The sequence below is a fragment of the Sinocyclocheilus anshuiensis genome, unplaced genomic scaffold (genome assembly GCF_001515605.1).
Source record: "Sinocyclocheilus anshuiensis isolate Anshui unplaced genomic scaffold, SAMN03320099.WGS_v1.1 scaffold160, whole genome shotgun sequence".
Lineage (NCBI taxonomy): Eukaryota > Metazoa > Chordata > Actinopteri > Cypriniformes > Cyprinidae > Sinocyclocheilus > Sinocyclocheilus anshuiensis.
In genome coordinates, this window is record NW_015554119.1 from 1,793,862 (window position 1) to 1,817,899 (window position 24,038).

General features: G+C 35.3%; 1 protein-coding gene across 1 annotated transcript in view; it reads right to left on the reverse strand.

The window, feature by feature from the left end:
- LOC107669946 (collagen alpha-1(IX) chain-like) overlaps positions 1–13,826 on the reverse strand; it is a 44,061-nt gene extending 30,235 nt beyond the window's left edge. The window contains exons 1-4 of the mRNA XM_016462380.1: positions 13,682–13,826; positions 8,508–8,590; positions 5,543–5,614; positions 4,033–4,162 (exon numbers count right to left, since the gene is read on the reverse strand). Coding sequence (XP_016317866.1) covers positions 4,033–4,162; positions 5,543–5,614; positions 8,508–8,590; positions 13,682–13,707 — 311 coding nt within the window. The 5' untranslated portion in view covers positions 13,708–13,826. The remainder of the gene's footprint in view (positions 1–4,032; positions 4,163–5,542; positions 5,615–8,507; positions 8,591–13,681) is intronic.
- Positions 13,827–24,038: the final 10,212 nt, after the last annotated feature.

Below are 24,038 nucleotides of genomic sequence, written 5' to 3' on the forward strand. Positions count from 1 at the left end.
ATATAATCTAAGTGAATATTGAGTTATGGTCTGTGGCTGGGTGGTAGTTAAAGTGATAAAATAAAATAAAATATCAAATAAATAAATAAATAACGAATGTAGTAAATACAAGATAAAATAAAATGAAAATTAAATAAAATTGTACATTTGTGTTAAGGCCAATTCACACAGCACAGACAAACGCCAACAAACACCAACAGAAAAGTCTGTCGGAGTTTGTTTTCACCTGAATGAACATGTTCAATCGTTTTTGTTGGGTCATGGAATGTCTGAGCAATGTGAAATTATTTTCCAACAAACAACAACAAACTCTGACGTAATCTGACCTGGCCATGAACTGTTGCCATGACGATGAGGCGAGTAAGTGCTAGGTGTGCTTAGCAAATTATCCTAAAAATGGCAGGTGTCTGGACAAGTTTGTCGGTGTCTTTTGGGGCAGTGTGAACATGACAGTTATTTTTCATAAAATTCTAAATCCAACAGCCAACTTGTTGGGGATTTTTGGCGTTTGTCTGTGCAGTGTGAATTGGCCTTTAAGAACATTCAAGTGATGAAAAAACAAGGTTCTGAAAGCTGTATTACATTTTTATACATATTTTAATATTAATGATTATTGAGTTATGGTCTGTGATTGGGTGGATTTAGTGAAACTAAAACAAACTAAAATTAATAGTGCAAACTAAAATAATAAAGAGTGAAATAAAAGATAAAAATAAATGAAATGGTACATTTGTTACAATCATTCTAGTGATTAATTTCAAATGAGAAAAAAACTGCCTAATTTAATAACTAGTAGCAAGTAAAATTGTGGAGCATTCCAGGAATTGCAAGAATTTCTCAAAAATGCAATGTAAAATCTTACACTATAACGTTGCATTGATAGGTTTCTTAAACAGAAAGTACTTCTGCAAATTCATAATGAAGTTACTATCTCGTCACGAAGCACATCTTTTTATAAAATGGATCTATTACCGCTAAGAATAGTAATTCACCTCCATTATTGTCTGATCACCAAGGGAATAGCCCTGCATTATACACAGAGCAGCTCGGCTTCAAGTTGCTCTGAGATTAAACTATGAATGCCAAACAGATCAGACCCAAGTCCACTTTCATCTTCAAAGCCTGCGTGTTGTTCATGAGTTGTTTCAAAGGGACGGTGCTGGCTTTCATTGCACGTGTTTTAAAGAATCAGAGGCCGGGCTGTAGGCAGTGACTGAACACCACAGCATCTGAGAATCAATTACCTTGTCCGGTTTTACATGCACCCTCTCTGGGCTTGACCCGTGTGGCGTTTTAACGGGCAGAGGCGCTCTGCGGGAGATGTTCTTACAAATGAAGCTACAGCGAGCGGCCTTTAAGCAGCTTGTAAATGGATCAAGGCAATGCCATAAATATGGAGTTTCCTGTTGGCTAGTAAAATAAATGAGGGCCACTGTTTGGAATAATCTCTGTCTCAAGAAATCCCTTTCTCCACTTCCATTTGTAAGTCACGCTCTCCCAGATATATATATTAGCACTTCAAAGACTCCGAGTCCATTTTGCCAGTTACAGGGTAGTGTCAGTTACATAAGGATTTCCTTTTGTTACAGCACAGTTTTTGGACTGTATTAATGGAGATTAGCGACATTATTTTATCTCTGCAAGACTGCAACATTATTTTCATTTATGAATTTGGTAGATACTTTTATTAAGCTTATGCAACATATTGCATTCATGGTAAACCTTTTTTAGTGTATGCATTCCCTGGTAATAGAACAAATGACTTTGTTTCCATCTAGGACAATACTAGTCATATTCATTATAATTACCCTTGTGAAAAAGAAGTCCCTTTCTCCACTTCCATTTGTAAGTCATGCTCTCCCAGATATATATATATTAGCACTTCAAAGACTCCGAGTCCATTTTGCCAGTTACAGGGTAGTGTCAGTTACATAAGGATTTCCTTTTGTTACAGCACAGTTTTTGGACTGTATTAATGGAGATTAGCGACATTATTTTATCTCTGCAAGACTGCAACATTATTTTCATTTATGAATTTGGTAGATACTTTTATTAAGCTTATGCAACATATTGCATTCATGGTAAACCTTTTTTAGTGTATGCATTCCCTGGTAATAGAACAAATGACTTTGTTTCCATCTAGGACAATACTAGTCATATTCATTATAATTACCCTTGTGAAAAAGAAGTGTGTGTAACTGTTTTGAATGTGCACTTGTAGTGTAAAAAAATGTAATTGCAGATGATATAATATGTAATGTAATAAAAGGCCACTTAAGTGCACTTTAAGAGTATTCTTCCGTGATGGTTTATTTTAGAAAGTGCACTTTGTAATAATTTCAAATTAAAAGTTTTACTTTAAAAGTACATTTTAATCATTATGATTAACCTTTTGTCATGCTTTACAGAAATACATTTACTTTGATGTGCTGAGAAACATACTAAAGCTCGTATACTGAAAGTACTTGATTGTCATTTTAACTACAGCGTTATTCGATATCGCATTAAAAGTTAATATATTTTAAATGTACTAAATTACAACATCATTCCACATGTGTAAATACAAATAGATGACATTAAGGTATACTTTATTTTAGTTTAACTGCATTTAACATACATTTAAACTGTAACACATTTTCATTTAATTGCATCAAATATGTCCACAGTTAAGTGTATGAAAACATTACATTCAGTTCACACTTATAGTTAAGCCAAAAATTTAAATTTGAAATGAAAAAGCTGCATGTCTTGTAAGAAACAAATCTATCATAAAGGCATTTTAACTTCAAACTCTCACTTCTGGCTAAAATATGAATCCATAGTAATGCTTCCTTCAGTGAAAAGGTCAATCTCCTGTTGTCCTCTCACATCAAAATCCACCGTTATATTTGTTTAGAGGTTTGTTTTCATTTGTAAACGGTGCTTGACCTGCATATTTCTTCCTTGATTCAGATGAGATGACTTTTTCACTGGAAAAAGCAATTTTATGGATAGAGGACTCGTACTTTAATGTCTTAATGATGGATTTGTTTCTTACAAACACAGCTTTTCGCTTCACGACACATTAATCGATGAACTGAAGTCGTGTAGATTACTTGTGGATTATTGTGATGTTTTTATCAGCTGTTTGGACTCTCATTCTGACGGCACCCATTCACTGCAGAGGATCAATTGGTGAGCAAGTGATGTAAAGCTACATTTCTCCAAATCTGCAAATTTTCATTTTTGGGTGAACTATTCCTTTAAGAATGTTATTTCAGTAATAACTACTCTTTTTAAAAGTATTTTTCACAAGGGTATAGCTGATATTTACCAGTTGCCTCTTTAAAATGTATTATACTCTTCAAAGCCCAAAACAAATGTATACTTTTCCCTGAGTGCACGTTCATCCTCTTTTCAGTTAGCTGTGGAGATTATTCGAGTGTCTTTGTTCCTCAAGTGACAAACATTTTACTAGGCCAGAGAAACAGAGCAAAAAAACTTTACAACCAAGCTGAAACGTAACTATTTGTGTCAGCGAGACTGATTGCATGGGTTGTCTGGGTATGCAGTGTTCTGCTCGAGCGGATCTGCATGGGTTCAGACAAGTCAGTTTTTGCATTATTAGAAGCTGTTCAGAGCCTGATAACACCTGTCTCTGACCTGTAATAATGTAACACCTGAAACAAATTTAATGTATGTCAACAAAGTTATGCGTGCGTGACATTTCTAGCTTTAGTTCATGCACTGATGCACATAAGATGTAAGTGAAGTTTTATGGAGTTGCATGTGTGTTTCGTACCATATAAACATGACTGATTGCACAGAGACTACTGGAAGAGAGCTGAACTGGATGATGACATCACTGAATCATCAATGAGCTGACTTTAGCTGGAAAAATGACTCTGTTATTGTCTTCTTCTATTATTGACCAACTATTTTCCTGTTTGAGCTGTCAAGCTGCTTTGACACAATCAGTATTGTATAAAGCGCTATATAAATAAAGGTGACTTGACTTGACTAAACCATGTCAGCGGTCAGGTTTATTGGTACCTGGTTGGGATCTGGAAGTTGGCCTCTCGGTCGAGTCTGTATGCCACCTGGAGGGATGTGGATCCTTCTACCTTTCTGACGCCCCTCATGGGGATGACATCCAACTGAAACTGTGTGATCAGATCGAACCCTGCCACACACAAATACACACTTTAAATACTCCTAAAATCCTAAAGCAAGAATAATAGAATTTCTATTACAATGTAGAGTCAATTCTGATAAAATATGAATTCTTTGTGCACACTGCATATAAATCCAATTTGTTTTTCCAGATAAGATCTTTCGGACTGTATACAGTGTCATTTTGTATGATAGACAGTTCATACTGTCCACATCTGAACCAAAATATTGCTGTTTAGACAAACAAAAAATCTATTCAAATTTAATTAAAAATATCAAAATATCAGATTTTTTTTTTCATAAAGCCTACCACCTAATAACAAAAACAAAACAAACCAACCAAACAAATATACAACAAATGTAAAAATGTCAAAATATATTAAAGCCTAAAACCTAATAATTTCTGGAATACAAAAAAATAAAAAAATTAATAAAGTGTCAAAACAACAAAACAAATAGTTAAAATGGAATTTTAAAAAAAAAATATATATATATATATATAATCTAAAAATATCTAAAATCTAATAATTTACAAAATAAATAAAAAATAAAAACAATAAAAAAATGTTAACTGTCTACCCAATACAATGCAATTTACAATAAATCTCATTTGATCCTGATTATATCCAAATTGTAATACAAATTCCGTTAACATTTGTGAGAAATTCACGCAATCACAATCATTTAAAGCAAAATTAATATGCATTTATGCACATATCCAGTCCAAAAACATGCAGTAGGTCTCTTTACATCTGTTTACTTCAGTAATTGCATTCGAACTTGCTTACTCCCCGTTTCCAGTCTGTGCACAGAGCAGCACATGTTTGTGATTTGAGGTTGCACCCTCCGCATTATTTGTTAAAAGCCAAGGAGTCGCAACCAATTAAGATCTTGCTGAGTTAGAAGTGTTTCCACTGCAGAAATTGGCTGGCCAGAGACCAAAGTTTTATTGGCCTCGTTTGAGATCTAAAGATGTCTTAAAACGAGGTGAATATCAGCTTCAGCATCTTTACCTAATAAAACAGTGTTGTGCCGCTGCATGTCCTGTAGAAAACTACTATTTATAGGTAAACAATGCCTGAATGAAGAGAGTTTTTAATGATAATAATGCATAAAGGATGGTGGTAAGATTTATACTTAACAGTCATGAGAAGTGCTCTAGTATGCAGATTTTTTATTTTTTTTTTTAATAAAGGAGCTGGACCTCTTTTAGATAACCAAGAGGTTTCAATATATGGGTATGTGCACTGCATATACAGTATACTGTATATATATATGCAATTATATATATATATATCATGCAATTTGTATGAAACATGCAATCCTCAAAATTCTGCATTTCATGTTGAAATCAGTTCACATTATGTTTTTCAGAGTGGCTCAATTTTACCTGGAAGGTCATCTTGTCCATTCTTCATGGGTGGGCACACCGTGTCGCCATCTAATCTGTTCAAATCCAGCTCTGAAAAATTCATAAGTGACATGAGTGTCATTTCAGGCCTGTCTGCAGCGACAGATCACCAGAGAATACGTTCAGATTGTTAAAGGCGTGACATTCACCCCACTCATATCAGTAGGCAAATTGTCCCACAAACACATATCTTTTACAACATAATAATATTAATCATTTGTCATTAATTTTAATAGTCAAATTAAATGGTAAAATATCTGATATAATTGTATATTTAATTATAAAATTATTCTTAAATATTATATTTGAATTATAATTAAATTATAAATATCTAAAATATGTTTTAAATATTAAAATATAAAATTATATTAAAGCTTAAAATAATGTCAAGCATACCTAGAATAGAGAAAGCATACAGCAAATTAGATATGTTTAATTACCACAAGGAAAACTATTGAAAAAAAAATAAACAAATGGGAAACAAATAGATTTAAAAAATATGAAATAAATATTTAATTTTACATGAATTATTTAAATTTAAATAAAATACATAAGCACTTTTCAAATGTATTTGCATATTACTATTTTCCTTATGTTTATGCAAATCCATTCAGCACACTCAATCTATATGATTTTCTAAACAAAAGAGGGAGTCATAATCAGCGCCAGCATCATTTTAAAGCCATACATACTGTGCACGGTTGAGCATAAGATGTGATAAATGTGTCATAATTACAGTGAGGAAGTATATTCTGGAATTATGGACATACTGTCAATGTACATGTGTGGGTCTGCAGGACAGCTTTCAGAAGGTCAGACTGACAGATACAGTCATCTGTGCTCATTTGTATTAATCTAATGTAAGTGCATGATGGGAAAACAAACGTGACACTCCATCCATCACAAGGACAGTTTCCTCCCATGAACATTAGATCCTATGATGGAGAACATCAGCTCTCATTCCTTTCAATAGTTTACCATTTGACACTCTGATGCACCCAAAAATAACCTGAGAAGGGACTTTAGCTGTTGTTTTTGCACTGTTTTCATATATATATGTCTATTAAAGAAAAACGGAAAAATTCAATACAGTGTTATTTTAGTACAGTTGATATATTTTAATTTCAATGATCTATAAAATAATTAAAATGATAGTTTTTGTTTAATATTTTGAATTCATTTTTTTTGCTATATTTTCATTTTAATTTAATTTAATTTAATTTAATTTAAAATGAAAATATAAGCTACAGTTTTAGTAATGTTAGTAATTTTGTTGTGTGTTTTAGTCATTTTTATTAGGTAATTAAATATATCTCTATATAGTTTTTATTTGTTGTTTGTTATTTTTGAACTTCAATGTAAATTAAATGAAAATGATGCCCTAAAATACATAAAATATTTTATTTAATGCTTATTTTAAGTAATAAAAATGTAATGAGTAATATTTTTTTTATGGTTTTAGATTTAGTTAATGATAATAACCCTGACTTAAGATGCTATAATATTTGTTTGGTTCCACTGTTCTGTGACCTAAAACAAGATGCTAAAAAACAAAACAAAAAAACAATAAATAATGAAAATAAAACATGACTACTCAAAAATGCTTCCAGAATGCTCAAAATATTTTGTATTTCTTAACTTTAATCACTTCATGATTCCCACAATCTCCTAAAGCCCTCTGTCATAAATGTACCATGATATTACCATGCATTTTGAACAATACCATGATGATAATACTATGCTATTCTTTTAAGTACCTTGCTAATAGTGTACATTGTGGTATTCGCACAGTGCTGCAGTATATTTCAAAAGTACCACGGTATTTCCATCTGGCTTTACACAGTATGAACAGACACACTGACATCTGGAACTTCTCGAAGGTCTGAAATAAACAGGCACTAGCGAGAGGTACCAGAGTAAAAAAAGGCATTCTCCTGTGTTTTTACAGTGCTGTTTATCCGGGCACAGAGCCGTGTGAGAGCGCTTTAAACCCTCATATCCTCTTGTGTCATTTTAAAACCACCCATTAGCGCAAATGAGGGACTAAGCCGAGACTGAAGCCACAGTGTTCGTGCAGTCGCTTACACACACGTTTATACAAGCTTGTAGACATGTACTGTGATTCAATGAGGACCACACACTGATGTCAAAACAAAACAACTGTAAAGGTCACATGACAGGGGTTAAATCACTAGAGGTTGGTTAGGTGCTGTATTGTTATCGCTAGTCGCTATATTCGACTGATTTAACCAAGTATATCAAGAGTCGTGGTACTATTTTTATTTAAAATGAAAGTATATTTGTCAGCATTTGGGTTTATTTAAACACTGCTTTATTAGCGTTCAGTAAAATACAGACATAATGTGTGATGTATGTAATTAAAGGAATAGTTTAAGAATTAAGATTTGCTGAAATTTTCCCATTTAAGATGTAGATGAGTTTATTTATTCATCTGAACAGATTTGGAGAAATGACACATTAATCGATGAACTGAAGTCGTGTAGATTACTTGTGGATTATTGTGATGTTTTTATCAGCTGTTTGGACTCTCATTCTGACGGCACCCATTCACTGCAGAGGATCCATTAGTGAGCAAGTGATGTAACGCTAAATTTCTCCAAATCTGTTCTGATGAAGAAACAAACTAATCTACATCTTGTATGGACAGAGTGAGAGTACAATGCAGTTGTCAAGGTTGAAATGTTTTTTTTGTTTAAAATGTCTGCTGAATGACTAATCAGGTTATTAATTAATCATCAGTCATAAAAAAAAATCAGTTTTATTGATTCCTCATATCCAGCTGAGATGCATTATTGCCTGCCAAACCACAACAATGACTAAAAAACAGGACAGAGAAAGGCATTATGTAATGAGTAGCATTGCAATTGCATTTTAACAGTTTAAATCTCTGGGACAACAAACATTCTTTTGAGAAGATACTCACGAGCGAGAGCTGGTGCACAGAGCAACATGAAGACAATCACACATGTTAAACATCCCGCCAGCGTCCGTCGCCAGACCCAGCTCCTGCCAGAGACAGACACCATCATGTAAAACTAACAGAGGTAGCCAAATATTCAGCACTGAGGGAGAAATAATGCAAAAGATGAATTTGCAAAAATATTATTCTGAATATTGGTGAGACTTGTCTAGGGAATGTTTGACTCTGGGTTTTCTGAATCAAAATATGTTCTGAATTAAACTAAATATATATTTTTTTGATCTTGATAAAATGTATCATGGTGTCCACAAAAATATTGAGCAGCACAACTGTTTTCAACATTGATAATAATCAGAAATGATTTATTTTTTTTTTTTTTTGAGCAGCAAATAAGCATATTAGAATTGATTTTGAAGGATCATGTGACACTGAAGACTGGAGTAATAATGCTGAAAATTCAGCTTTGCATCACAGGAATAAATTATGTTTTAAAATATATTCAAGTAGAAAACAGTTTTTTTTTTAATTTGTAATAATATTTCACCATTTTACCATTTTTACTGTATTTTTAATCTAATAAATGCAGTCATGGTGAGCTTAAGAAACTTACCAACCTCAAACTTTTGAACAGTAGCACATTATTAAAATCAGTCAGACACAGACCCTCAAGAAACCCCAGCAGCTCCTCGCTGGAACAGAGCCATGCTGAGAGCGAGACAGAGACCCTGAGCCACCTGTCCACTCTAGCATCCTTATGTGTGTGTTGTTTTAAATTGGCTAGAGAGGCACAGGAAGGTGACATGAAGATACTGTGCTACAGTAATGATGAATGAGTCATTCTCTTGGGTCAGAGGTACAGACACACAATATGCACCATCTATCCACAGCATTACACACACACCTAACCCTGTCACTCCATTACCCATCCATCCATCCGTCCATCCATAGGACACATGCAGATTCTTTCCACTGACTGGACTTATGGTAAGCATGTTAAAGTGACTTTTTGCAAATATTATGCATAAAATGTCCTGCTACCTGACAGATTTCTGAAGCAGATGCCCTGAGAATACACTGCAGTCTCTGTGACAGCACAAACGAATCGGCCTACGCACGTGTTGGCAAGCTCTCTGCCTGTCAGTCATTATGTGTTTGAGTTTGCTGACACCAATTCATTAAAAAAAAGCCTCAAAAGAATGATTGAGACACCAGAACTTGTCTGATGAAATCTCATGGATGTGATTAGGCAAATGTCAAGATCTGAATAACAACTTTGAGTCAATAATAACTTAAATTTCAGTCTATTTCTCACTCAAAGCTATTGTATGACTTACTGTATTAACTCTACTTCTTACAGGTTTGGAACAGCATGACATACTGTTCAAACATTTGGGGTAATAAACAGTAAAAACAGTAATATTGTGAAATATTATTACAATTTAAAATAACTGTTTTCTACTTAAATATATTATAAAATGCCATTTATTCCTGTGATGCAAAGCTGAATTTTCAGCATCGTTACTCCAGTCTTCAGTGTCACATGATCCTTCAGAATTCATTCTAATATGCTTATTCTTTTAATTATTAATGTTGAAAACAGTTGTGCTGCTTAATATGTTTGTGGAAACCATGATACATTTTTTTCCAGGATTCTTAAAAGGACCAAAATAACAGCATTTGAAATCCTTTGTAACACTAAACGTCTTTACTGTCAGTTGTGATCAATTTGTTGCATTTGTACTGAATAAAAATACGCATTTCTTGAAGTAAAGAATATAAAATCTTACGTAACCCAAACGTTTGAATGGGATATAATGCTCTTATATACACATATATAATGCAACTCACATACTCCCTGTTAGGACTGTCAAAATGATCCCCTCTCTCTCTCAGCGTAATCTCAATCCCTTGACAAATGGTTTTGCTTTGCAAGCAATTGTTCTATTATACAAAAATAACAGCTTGTATTTTTCATTTGCAGCTGTTGAGGCAGAAGTGTGTGTGAAGATGACAGAATAATGAAACAGAAGGATGAGAGCACAATACAGATAATTATACAACTTCAGATCTGTGATTTTTCACAGTCATTAGGAGAAATAAAAGAGAGAATGTGCATATGAAGGGAAATACTCCAGTCCACTATAATGTAAAAATAGAGAGTTGTGTGTGTGTGTGTGTGTGTGTGTGTGTGTGTCCGTGTGTGTCACACATATGGCAGTGGCCCCCGAGCTGTGGTGGCTTTGGTGTGTGAGCCAGATTCCCTGGCAGCTTTCCTGAACACTCACAGTGTCTTAATTAAAGTATTCCCAACCTTCCCTCCTTTATATAGTTATGGCTCTCAAAACTGATTGTTACTGAAATTAAAATAAACAAACAAACAAAAACTATTAAGATTAGTTTGCATTGAGATACCTATTTGTTATGATAATTTGGCACAATGACACACAATTCTCATAGGTGTAAAAAAAAAAATAAAATTTTACATTTAGCAATGCTCTTTATAATTTAAAAAAACATTGCATTATAGTACAGTTTTACCAATTGCACACACACACACACACACACACACACATATATATATACAGTGTTGGGCAAGTTACTCTGAAAATGTAATCAAATTACTGATTACTGATTACTCCTTTTAAAAGTAATCACGTTACTGTTCTGATTACTTTATTTCAAAAGTAATTAGTAATTAGTTACATTACTAGTTACGTTATTTTTTTCTCCATGAAATTTATGAAATCCCAGCATAGACGCTCCCGATAAATATTTGTTATTAAAGCATCAACATTCACAGAACACTGTTATTTTGAACTAAAGCAAGCGGCTGCTGCGTGCATGGTTTGCATTGGCAGAATGCCAGCAGAGATTTATAATCTCTAAAAGACATCTCAGTTCATCGCAATCTCACAAATCTCTGTTATAACACAATAAATATATGCATAATTAATCTTTCATAATGTCTACAGTTCGTGTGTTAAAATGAGAGGATTTGTGATTATAAAACACTGCATTCTGTCAGCAATGTAATGCGGCAGTAACGTATTTACTCCGTTAATAAAAAAAAGTAATCAAATTAAAGTAATCAAATTACAGTAACGCATTACTAAGTAATGCGTTACTGCCAAACACTGTGTGTATATATATATATACAGTGGGTACGGAAAGTATTCAGACCCCCTTAAATATTTCACTCTTTGTTATATTGCAGCCATTTGCTAAAATCATTTAAGTTAATTTTTTTTCCTCATTAATGTACACACAGCACCCCATATTGACAGAAAAACACAGAATCGTTTACATTTTTGCAGATTTATTAAAAAAGAAAAACTGAAATATCACATGGTCCTAAGTATTCAGACCCCCGTACCCACTGTATATATATATATATATATATCAACATACTGCATATAAATTATACTATATTTAAACACATAAAATAAAACGTGCAAAACATATTTCTTTCTTACAAATCAATTAGTAAAATGTGCTTAACTACCATATATATACACACACACACACACACACACACACACAACTTGGACAGAAAACTGTCTCTAGACATCAAGATGTTACTTTGTGATCATAGTTAGTTCGGCAAACACTTCAAAATGTTCTTTTCAAGGACTACAGGGTAAAGATGCACTATCATAAAATAAGTAAATAAATAAAAACTGTGAACATGAGCCATAGGAGTAATATAGTATCATTTAACTAGATAATATGGTAATCACTTAGTCCCAATATCCACTATATACTATATATATCATCTGAGACTGTCTGATACTGCAGGTTTTGTGGGATTCTCTCTGTGTCTCATACAGTAGTGGGGGAAACTCAGATTAGGAGGCAGGGTTATCTTAATCTTGGATTTGGTCCTGCTGACACACTCGTAATCCATGCGGGGAGGAATATCTCCTCCCACTCACAGCCGTCATCAGCCACAAATGTATGAGGGAACACTCCGGAAATCACAAGCTGCTGATTGATCATAGTATAAGAGATGTGTGATCAGCAACAGCGTAAAAATACCAAAAACTGAGGAGGCACTCGGAGCGATTTATACAACATCTGACTCACTCAACATGAGCTTTAAAGAACAGATATCGTATATTTCAATAATGGGTTTAAATTTTGAATTTGCACTCAGAATTAGCTATACATTTATTTGTGATACGCTTTATACGCTTTGTTCCTTCCTTATACTCTTATGCTCATAAACTGGTAAAAATAATTACAAAGAAAAATGCAGAGTAAATGCCCTTACAAAACTGTGGCAGTAACAAATCAGATGGCAATATTATGGTACTTGTCCAAAAATCCATTAACAAAAAACATGGTAGTACCATGGTACTTATTTGGAAGTGCTATATGAATATGGTTTGTAGATAATTTTAGGGGTATACCATTTATTAATGTTCTGTGCAGGGTTCCCAAACCTTTTCACCATAGAATTTACATAACTCTATTCTAAGTTTATAGAGCATTTCACTCGCAAAAAAGCAATTTCTAATATTTATATTTTATATATATATATATATATATATATAATAAAAATATATTTACCACAAAAAAATAGTCTTTCACAAGATGATTAATTGAGACGCTAACATGTGTCCTAATGTGTTCAACTTTTTCATACTGCAAACAAACACACTGAAATATGGAGAATATAATCAGATTTGTGTTGGGATGTGTGATTTCCCTGCTAGGCAACTGCTGTTTTCCTGAGCAAACCAACTGCTGTCTTTCATCCAGATGTTGAGGGAAGTTCCTCCTCAACTTTCATCTAAACTATCATTACAATGGCGCTTAGAAGAACAGAAAATCTTAAATGAAAAGTTTGTGATGGCGGAAGCATTTTATCTGTATGGCACAGACATAGAAGAACCTGCCTTGAAAACTCAAACATAAAAACACCAAAAGAAAAACACAAAATGCAGTTAAGGCTCGATTTAGGTCCTAATAAGTGTATTACACACCTAATGCACTAAAAAGTGTGAAGCTGTTTTAAATTCTATGCCAAATTATGTTCCTCACTGCCTGTTTTAAAAACACTCAGAGCTCAACAAAGGGTCAAAGCAACTCATCAAAGGGAAATATTCCCAAAAATAGTAACACCAAGGTGTTGTAAGATCTTTTCCATGTTTTTCATAAGGTGTTTGAGATCTTACCTGCTCATGCTGAGGAGAGGAGCCATTTTTTCTGTCCCTCAACAATGGGGATGTGAGAGTCTAAATGGATGCAGAAGTTTTGTCCTTTGGCCCAGAGATGCGTCGTCCCCCTCCAGTCCGTCTTCAGTGGTGCCCACGGGCCTCTCTGACTGAAGACGACCTGTGCAGGAGATGCCAAACTTTTGGGACACATTAAGGGTTTTTTGCAAGGGCGACCTGGCTTGGTTCCTGGCGTCCAATTGGCTGGAAGAGCTCTGAGGGGTGGTGGCAAGGCTTTTTTACGACTGATGTTTAAGGGTGATGTTGAGCCTCGGGCGTTACGAGCACCTTTTTTCATTTCTGCACAGGAGCTAATAACACATGTTGAGCGGCGGTAATTCTGCTAATGGGAAGCCCTACTGCAGGGAGAGCCTGTCATAAACACAGTTAGATTGTGTGTACATGACGCTGGTTAAAAAAAAAACTACATTCAACATCCCACCTGGTTGACAACCATTATTCACGAATCATACTTCAATCTGTGTGAATAAATCTGGGCTGATTGCACTAAGGTTGCATATGCAGGTAGAGTAGTTGATGCAAAATCTAGGAAGGTAGTGTACTTTAACAACGCTTCAAAAACCAAAGTGTCTCCAGGTAGACAGGCACTGCTGCAATTCCTACTGTAGTGATCCTTCACTTTTTTTTGTCACATTTTCTATTTTGATTATAAGGGGAAATCTGAAGAAAGGGTTTAAAATGGTAAAATGTTTAAAAAATAAATAAAAAGGTAAAGATTGTAATATATGTATATATATATATCTCACAGAAGTGAGTACACCCCTCACATTTTTGTAAATATTTTATTATATCTTTTCACTTTTCAACACTCAGCGGTTTAGACATTAATGGCTATGTGTTGAGTTATTTTGAAAATGGCACAATGGTAAGAAATAAAATTAAAGCTAGGTAGCTAAAAGCATAAACAACTGCATATATTTAAAATTTGTATACATTCAAATAAGCAAATGTGAGCATTGTTTGTCCATGCAAAACTCTCCGTAAATTTCCGGAAACATTCCAAAAGTAAAAAAAAAAATTCTGGAATGTTTCCGGAAATTTTCCACCTCTTTACAACCCTTCTACTAGGCCAAACTATTCTAGATATTCTATGATTTAAATCTAAGTCTATGGCTTTTCACTGTTTTTATTACAACTCACAAAACACATAAGTCCAATTGCACAATATGATGTATAAAACATAAACTTGTCTTGGCAACCACCATTGATTAACCAAACTGCCAAAATTTCTCTATATTGCAAACATTATGATCACATTAGTAATAATCGCTTTAATGAGCTTCTGCCTAAAATTAATTCATGTTAGCTAGCTGTATGATTCTATTATCTTGAACTGTTCATTTGTGAAATGAACATTACTTGGACACATTCACTTCTGATAAAAGATCACTCTAAATTGTAATGCAGACACATGCATTAGCATTTTCTGTAAAGCTGCTTTGAAATGATGCGTATTGTGAAAGCGCTATACAGATAAATTTGAATTGAATTAACCAAGATATCTAATAAAAAAAATACAAGCAGAACTAAGTGTTGAAATTCCGTGTGGAGTTTTCTGAAGAATTCAGTGGGCGCAGGTTTCTGGTCGGAGCCACTGATGACTAATGCTGAAGGATGTTGAGAGAAATCTGTCAGATGGGAGATATTGCATAACAAACCTCAAGTTATGCCCAAAAGGGTGTTAAAACAATAAAAGCAGCAAAAAATTAGACCCAAAAAGCTGAGGGATAAGAAAAGCAGCAGCAGTGCCAATCTTCCTCAGCAAATGGTGACTAACTATGAGGGATGTTGAGGTACATCTAACAGATGGGAAATACTGCATAATAAACCAATAAAGCATTTGTATGTTTATATTAGATTAGTCAGACTTGTTTTTGCTTTACTGTCCTTATTGGATTATAAAGAAAAATACTATTTAATAAAAGATGAGACACAGCAGAGTGCTCTCAAAAGAAAAGGAGATTGTAAAGTCGCTGTAAAACGACTGTGAAGTCGATCTGTGTCGGCTTGCATGAGCTCCCTCACTATTAAGGTCTTGCCTTGCAGCTTCGCCCTCATCAGAGGAAGATTCTGTGGAAGGAAATACTAATGACATCAAAACAGGTCTATGAAAGTAACTTGCTCACAGGCATGTCAGCCACAATGACTTCTGTTACATCAAATGTGAAGTAATTTATACCTTACAAGAGGATTTTAGGGTATCGCTGCAGGGCCCAAACAGAATCTGCATTTCATCTTACAGGATATATAATTCAAAACCATCTTCATTCACTCTTTCAAAACCAGTTTTATCTGTTATAAAGGGATAAAAGACCACGAAAAGCACTTGAAAAAGTTATAGCACCAGCTTAAAACAAAGAAATGCTGAAGCATGCATCATGTCCTCATAAAACACACGCTCAGGCTGTCATGGAACATCTGGATAGCTGGTCTTTAATTAAAGATTTTAGACACCAGGCAAGAAACTTGAAGAATGTGTGAACACTGCAAAATGATTTTCTCTGGCTTCTCCTGTACTGCGTATGCATATAAACATGTAAAATGTATGCATTATGCAGTGACAATATGTCTTTAAACTACTGTTCAGTGTGGGGTAAAAAAAAAATGTTGAAAGAAATCAATACTTTTATTTAGCAATGATGCATTAAATTGATCAAAAGTGACGTAATAGCATAATGTTTCAAAATATTTCTTATTTCAAATAAATGCTGTTCTTTTGCTATTCATCAAAGATTACTGAAAAAAAAAAATCATGGTTTCCACAAAAAAAAAACAAAAAAAAAAAACAATGAAGCAGCACAACTGTTTTCAACACTGAGAATAATAATCTTTTTTTAGCAGCAAATCAGCATATTAGAATGATTTCTGAAGGATCATGTGACACTGAAGACTGGAGTAATGATGCTGAAAATTCAGCTTTGCACCACAGCAATAAATTACATTTTAAAATATATTCAAATAGAAGAGTTATTTTAATAGTAATATTTCACAATATTACTGTATTTTCAATCAAATAAATAGAGACTTCTTTCAAAAACATTAAAAAACAATGAATCATGACTGACCCCAAATTTAAATAGTGTGTATGACAGAAATACTAGCAAGAGTAGTATTCTAGTATGCTAAGTTCAGTTATACATTTTAAACAGCAGCATTCCAAATTGTTGCATTCCCTCACTGGCATTGCTGTCACATGACCTAGCAAGTTTCGAAAAATAAAACGTGATTGTGCATTTTTAAATCCAATCTTGTGTAAATTTGTCTTAAAAATGGAGTAACTTTTAAAATACTTCCTCCTACCCCAACAGGTAAACCATCCATGGGTTGATTTCCTTGAAAAGTTGATTTCTTTAAAAAAAATAAAATAAAAAGAAATAATTTATCTGATGACAGACGGGTGAAGGAGACCTGTTTGAAGTAGGCATTTCCATACAATTACCCAACAAATATGTTTATTAATATGAATATTACTTACGGTTTGTGCACTGGTAGGTCAAGTTTCTGCAGTACATTGTTCTGGCTGTGTACTGTGCAATTCAGCCCATATTTATGTATACAGAAAATGTACATATCATTTACAGCACATACTAAATATGACAAAAAGGGCAAGACAGCGTATGTAAAGTTTGAAGGACTCATGGTATTTGGTTATGCTTCTGCAGTGACACTAACCTTAGTATTTGGGGTTTCCTGTGTGCAGATAAAATCAGGAAGTTACCTGTTCAAGACCAGATGTTGTAGAGTTTACATAAGCCAATCTGCACACCTGCACAGTCTGCTACTACTCAGAAATGCAGAGCTATTGTGCAACTACCCACATGAGCTTTTAAAAACACTCCAATGTATATACTGTACTGTCTGCACCGATTCAGCATCAATATTTGATCGGTACACACAAAGAGACATCCGCATTCACTGGCCGAAACAGACTCGCATGCTTTTAGTGCATAGCACACACTGTGTTTAAACAACCAGCAGTATGAATGCAATGAATGCTGGGTAACTTCAATATGTAATCTGATTATGAATAGCAGAGGTTTAACAGTCATGGGCAGGTGATCCAACCTCAAATTATAAATCTATTATTTTAGATTTATTTATGTATTGATTGGTTGATGGTCCTGCTTAATTTTTTACAATTAAATATTAATCCTAAACTTAAACTAAGTGCAGAGACACATTTAGTGTGTTAAACAAGAGTAAAGCTGAATTATCTCACATTTATTGACACTGGCGTAAGCCTGTATGCATGTGCGTCTGACAACACAGAGCACACATCCATCCCTTATTATCATGCATCCAGCCTCAGACACACACAGAGAGAGAGAGAGAGTGAGAGAGAGAGGGGCCAAGCGAGTGGCGCAGCAGCACTTACGCAGATTGGACATCATCTGTGGAAGTGGGAGAACGCAAGCGCGCTACCGCAGCATGCAGGAGCTGAATGATCACCATGGCAACAACAGCATCAGCATCAGTACCAGCAGCAGCAGTAGCAGCAGAAGCAGAAGCAGCCGTGAGCCACTCATGCCTGTGTCAACACTGAGACCTGCTCCTGCTCTCAACACACACTCCCTCCCTCTCAACTTAATGACATAGGATCAAAGTGGGTGCGCGGATCACGCCTCTGGGTCGTCGCACAGGCAGGTAAGGTGACGGACGTTTACGCTTTCTCTGTTATTGTTTATCCGTGTTTGGCTCACATCGACTGTGGACTTGCTTTTGACTGGTGTTTCCTAATGACTGTCTAATCTGGTCTGGTCTTTAAGCCGCTCTTAGATGGACAGGCAGGGAAATATTCCGTTATCCGGCATAAATCCCTGTTAGGAACATATTGGATGCATATTCTGCCAATGCAATGCGCCAGCCATCTGGCTCCATCAGAAAAGCACAGCACTGTATTTCTACATGACAACAACACATTTGAAGCATGTGACATTGATGATGATTTGAGCAGTATGCCGTGTGCCGGACACCACGGTTGGGAATTATTTGATTTAGGTGCATGTATACTAATTCGCTTTCTGTTCTGTTAGAGGGCTAATATGTCATTTGATGGGTCAGAAAGAGTTCAATCAAAACCTGAAGGAACTGTTTAGACATATGAGCAATGACAAGGATTTGCATGATGCATTTTTGTACTACGAAAATAAATCTAGGATTTTAGTTTTCCTTCATGTATTTGGTGCAAAACTGACTGTAAACACCTCTTCAACCTCTCTGAGAGATTACATGTAATGAGGTGTTTCTAGCAGGGCTGAACTGACAAAAACAGCCTGCTGAAGACTCAAGAAACTCCAGCTTACAGGAGCTCACTAAAACCACTGGACTTTTACTCCGGAGTTATTCTGCATTAGCCAAATTCAGGCGTTCACCTTGAATGGGACAATTTCACTCTTAATGAACTCTTCTAAATGCATAATCCGAGCTGAAGAACTGGAATGGCGTGTATCTGTGAAGGTCAATAAATCTGACATTCACAGCGCCGTCTTGGCAAGCCGGGCTGCGGATCTATTTTTCAAATGACTTGTCTCGTGTAGATGAGGCTTAAGAATTCAGCTCATGGCATTTGACTCAGCCTGGCATTTAAAGGCGATGTAAAATCTGGAATAATCAGGACTGTTAATGAGCGCTGTGAATAATGTAGTTGGACCGTATAGATGGTGACATTCAAGTGCAAAGTAGCGAGTCCCGCAGGGGCCCGGACGCTTGTCGGCGTGTTTAACGGATGGGGCCTGGGCTTGCCGGAGGACACGGAATACCCCAGACGCCAGCGTGCTCTAACTGATGTGGTAAAACAGCAGATTTTCCAGCAGACTTCCGATCGGCCAGGTCTGTCCACATTGCTCCAGGCGAAATGTACAGGATGACCTTGTGGGAATGCTGGGAAAAAGAAAAACAGCCAAGTTTAGTCATTGTAGATGATCTAGAAAAAAAGCAACACAAAGTTCTAGAATGCTCAGAGGACAGAATTTGTATGGAGTTTTCATAAATAAACAATTAACCATTGTTTAAAGGTTTTTGAACATTGCAATGAGGTTTAATGAATGCCTCTTTAGAAAGAAAACAATTTATTCATTAATCATTAGTCATTAATAGCATGACATGATAAAGCAGCAATCAATAAATCTCAGTAGCATTTTACAATAACGTTAACATTAATGCAGTAGATAGATACCATGAACTATCAATTAAGAATACTTTTAAAGCATTTCTTAATCTTGGTTAAAGTTAATTTCTGCATATATTGAATGTGTCGCAGTATTAAGCAGCACAACTGTTTTCAGCATTATTAATAATAAGAAATGTTTGTTGAGCAGCAAATCAGCATATTAGAATGATTTCTGAAGGATCATGTGACAGAAGACTGGAGTAATGATGCAGAAAATTCAGCTTGCATCACAGGAATAAATTACATTTTAAAATATATTCAAACAGTATAATATTTCACAATATTACTGTTTTTACTGTATTTTTCTTTTTTTAAATAAATGCAGCCTTGGTGAATATAAGAGACTTTCAAAAATATTTAAAAAATATTAACTTTTGAGCAGCGTATATTTATAAATCATAAATATTAACTAAGTAAATTGTTATTGTTAGTTTATGATACCTATTTCTTAAGCATGTTAATAGATCGAACCTAAAATCTTACATTTCATTGTAAATCAGACATTTTATGGTTACAGACAAAGACAAATGAGGAGGTACAGGAATTTGCACCAACAGAGAAATTTAAATATAGATAGCTGTACATTAAATACCAAATACATTCAAATTGGCTTTGATTATGTCGTGCCATTCAGCATTTTTTTTCTTTCAGTGTGGTAAAACAACTTTACTTTTAGCTGGAAACATCATACCTGGTTAGGACACAGTGTTACACAAAGTGACCAGCAAAAATATCTTCCAAGTGTACTAACCAGTCACAACAACTGGAGATTTTGTTGGTTGGTTGGCTTCTGTTTCCGCATTGTGCAAGATAACCACGCCCACAGTGACATTTCATTGGTCAGTCCTTCTCCTCAAAACTGCATATTAAACATCAAATAGTCTTAATGTTCTGATTTGCATCACACATTATTTTTACCCTAATTGATCATAAAAATAACCTGTTGTGTCACCTAATTAGGACACGGTGTGTAATGCAGACAGGAACTTCATTGTACTTCAGCATGATTTTATCTCTCTCATTTCAGGCAGTGATCTGTGACTATTCAGGACAGTGTCACACGGTAGCATTTGAGTCAGCTGTGAATCCTGTAATGTGAACAGCTCTGTGTGTGAACAGTGAACCGCATTTCTCTAATCTCTTTTCACTATCACATTGCTCCCGCAGGGTCAAGCGCATGCCGTATAAATCTTTTACCAGCCCCATTGTCCTACTGCAGGACTTCATTATACAGAGCCGAATGTCACTGCTGCAAGACATATGCAGATTTGATCTACAATTATCCATCTATCCATCCATCCATCCATCCATCTATCTGTTTATATGCACAGTAAGAATCATTTATATGTTCATGTATTTTTGGCTTTAGAGGTACAGTTGTTATTCTGTGCCCTGTGATCTAATGACAAACCAAACCTCTGTCATCTCACCCAACTTCACCCTGTCTTCTGTCTGTATGTAGCAAAGTAGAAGCTTGTGACCTTTTGAGTTGTCACAGCCAGCTTACTTGGGAAAAAGAGTATGCTATTATTCCATACTATTATCTAGTCTACTATTTTGGAAAGAAAATAACACGCAACTATATTATGTATATGAATACTATGCAAAGCATGTGGACTTTCTGTATGCATGGAATATCTGGATAATCTACAAGTTGTGCCAAAATGTGCAAATAGAGCACAATGCGTTAGATACTGTATCCCACAATGCAATGTGCCCAAGTGACCTTTCATTTTCAGTGTAATGAAAATTGATGTCATCCACAATTTTCAATACTGAGTTTTTGATTTATTAGGTAATCGGTCTGCTAAACTTTTTGAATGAACACAAATTTGAATGAAAACCCCTAATCATATTTTGAAAAGTTAATTAAAGGGGTCATATGATGCGATTTCCTTGAAGTTTTCCTTTCTCTTTGGAGTGTTACAAGCTGATTGTGCATAGATAAGATCCCTGAAGTTGCAAAGACTAAAGTCTCAAAACCAAAGAGATATTATTTATCAAAGTTAAGACTCTGCCACGCCCCCCAAAACGGCTGGTTCTAACACGCCCCCACATATCTACCTCACTATGTGGAAATATTTGCATAATGCTGCCCAAATGTGCACGCAAAGAAAGAAGGCGTGGTTTCAGTAAGAGAGAGAGAGAGAGAGAGAGAGGGGGTCACATCACAGTGGAGTCAGCTGTCTTAACCGTGGCTTGTATACTGCAAACACATACCAGCTTCATCACTGTGTCTGTCACGCGACTCTGTTCCCGTTTCGGGCTCTGTCTTTACATTTATTTTGAAAGCTGACGCTCGCGATTATGGTAAGGGGCGCTACATTTCCGACGAGTGCTTGCGGTGTTCGGCCAATCACAATGCACTGGGTCAGCTGGCCAATCAGAGCAGACTGCACTTGTCGGAAGGAGGGACTTTGTAGAAAACTAAGCATTTGAGAGAGGCGGGGCATAGAGAACCTACAATAATGTACAGTATTTTAAAAATAATGTGTTTTTTGAACATTAAAGTATGTCAACATATTCTGTTACACCAAATACACAAAATAATGATCTTTAAAAAAGCATCATATGACCCCTTTAAATGTCTCATGGCGCTGTGAATTGCTTGATTCTGATTGGTCAGTTGTGACAATCCGAGGTCAGTTATTCCTAATAATGACTGTCGTCAATAGTAAAGCTGTATAATGACCGCCAATATGAGGCCAACACTTTTTTTTACGTCTCCTTTATCACACAGTCTCTCTTGTTTCATTCAAACGCAACAGGTACCATCTTGCGCCTCAGTTATAGACTATTTTTTAAAAAGAAACCTGTAAACTGAAGATAATAAGATAATAAACAAGTATGTTTTTGAATTGCTTTCTTCTCAAATCAATATTTCACATCCCTGCCTTTATTAAAGTGGTGAAATGATCTGTAATAAGTGGCATGACAGTACATTATCCATTAAATGCCTGTCTTGTTTGAAATTGTTTGTTCGTGCAGGCTCAAAACTGTTTGTTATATTGGAACTGTTTTTGTGTGCGTCTGGGATGATTTTTGCAATAACAACCGGTTGGATGTACAGTACATCATTCCTTATTTGCTGAATTAAGCATGCAGCATAAAGAGGTCATGTCACAACAACAGGGGAAGTCGTGGCCTAATGGTCAGAGAGTCGGACTCATAACCCAAAGGTTGTGGGTTCGAGTCTCTTACCGGCAGGGATTGTAGGTGGGGGGAGGGAATGTACAGCCACGTCACTTCACTTCACAACATAGCTTACTACTCTTTTAATGTTGACAACTATTTTTAAAACTAGTAGGTGTTAGTGTAGTCTCATGTTAGACAGAGGTTTACCTGACTTTGGTCAGACTGGACTAGACTGGTGAAGTTGATTTGAGCTGTAATTTAGAAAATAAAATAAATAAAACAATTATTTCAGTTCAGGGAATGTGCTGTATGTTGACAAACTACAGCATTAAGTGTTCCAGTTCAACAGCATCATTCACTGCTGTTCCTTTATAAACCCGACTGCATTGTGTCAGCTGATGTGTGCCGTCTAAAATGTTGTTGGAGGTTTCCTGAGCAGAGTCAGCAGTTTTTTAAGCTTTTCTAGGCAGAATCAGTGAACTAGTTGTTGCGTATTTGTCTTTCTTGCCATGGCCTTGTGGAGGCTAAGGTGAATTTGTTGTGTTTGGGTTTATTCCATATCAGTTATATTCCTGCATTGGCTGAACATTATTGGCATTGCGATTGGATTCATTTTTTAAGTACAAAAAGGTTGTGCTGTATTAAAATACATTTTAATAGATTAATACAATATATAAATCTCATAAATATTGCAATGAGCTCTGAATGAACAGGAAAACACCTTCAAAGAAGGCAAAGGAGTATCTAAACTGAATGCAAGAAAGCTTGTGACTCACCAAATGACTCTCTCTCTCTCTGTCTGTGTGTGTGTGTGTGTGTGTTGATCGATTTCAGCCAAGACTCAAATGAGGGTTAAAGCCAATGTCACTTCCTGTCTGACAACCAGTTCTGGTGAAAGAGAATTTTGACATTTGTTTTTTGACAATCAATTCATTATACACTCTTAAAAATAAAGGTGCTTCAAATGGTTCTTCAAGCGATGCCATAGAAGAA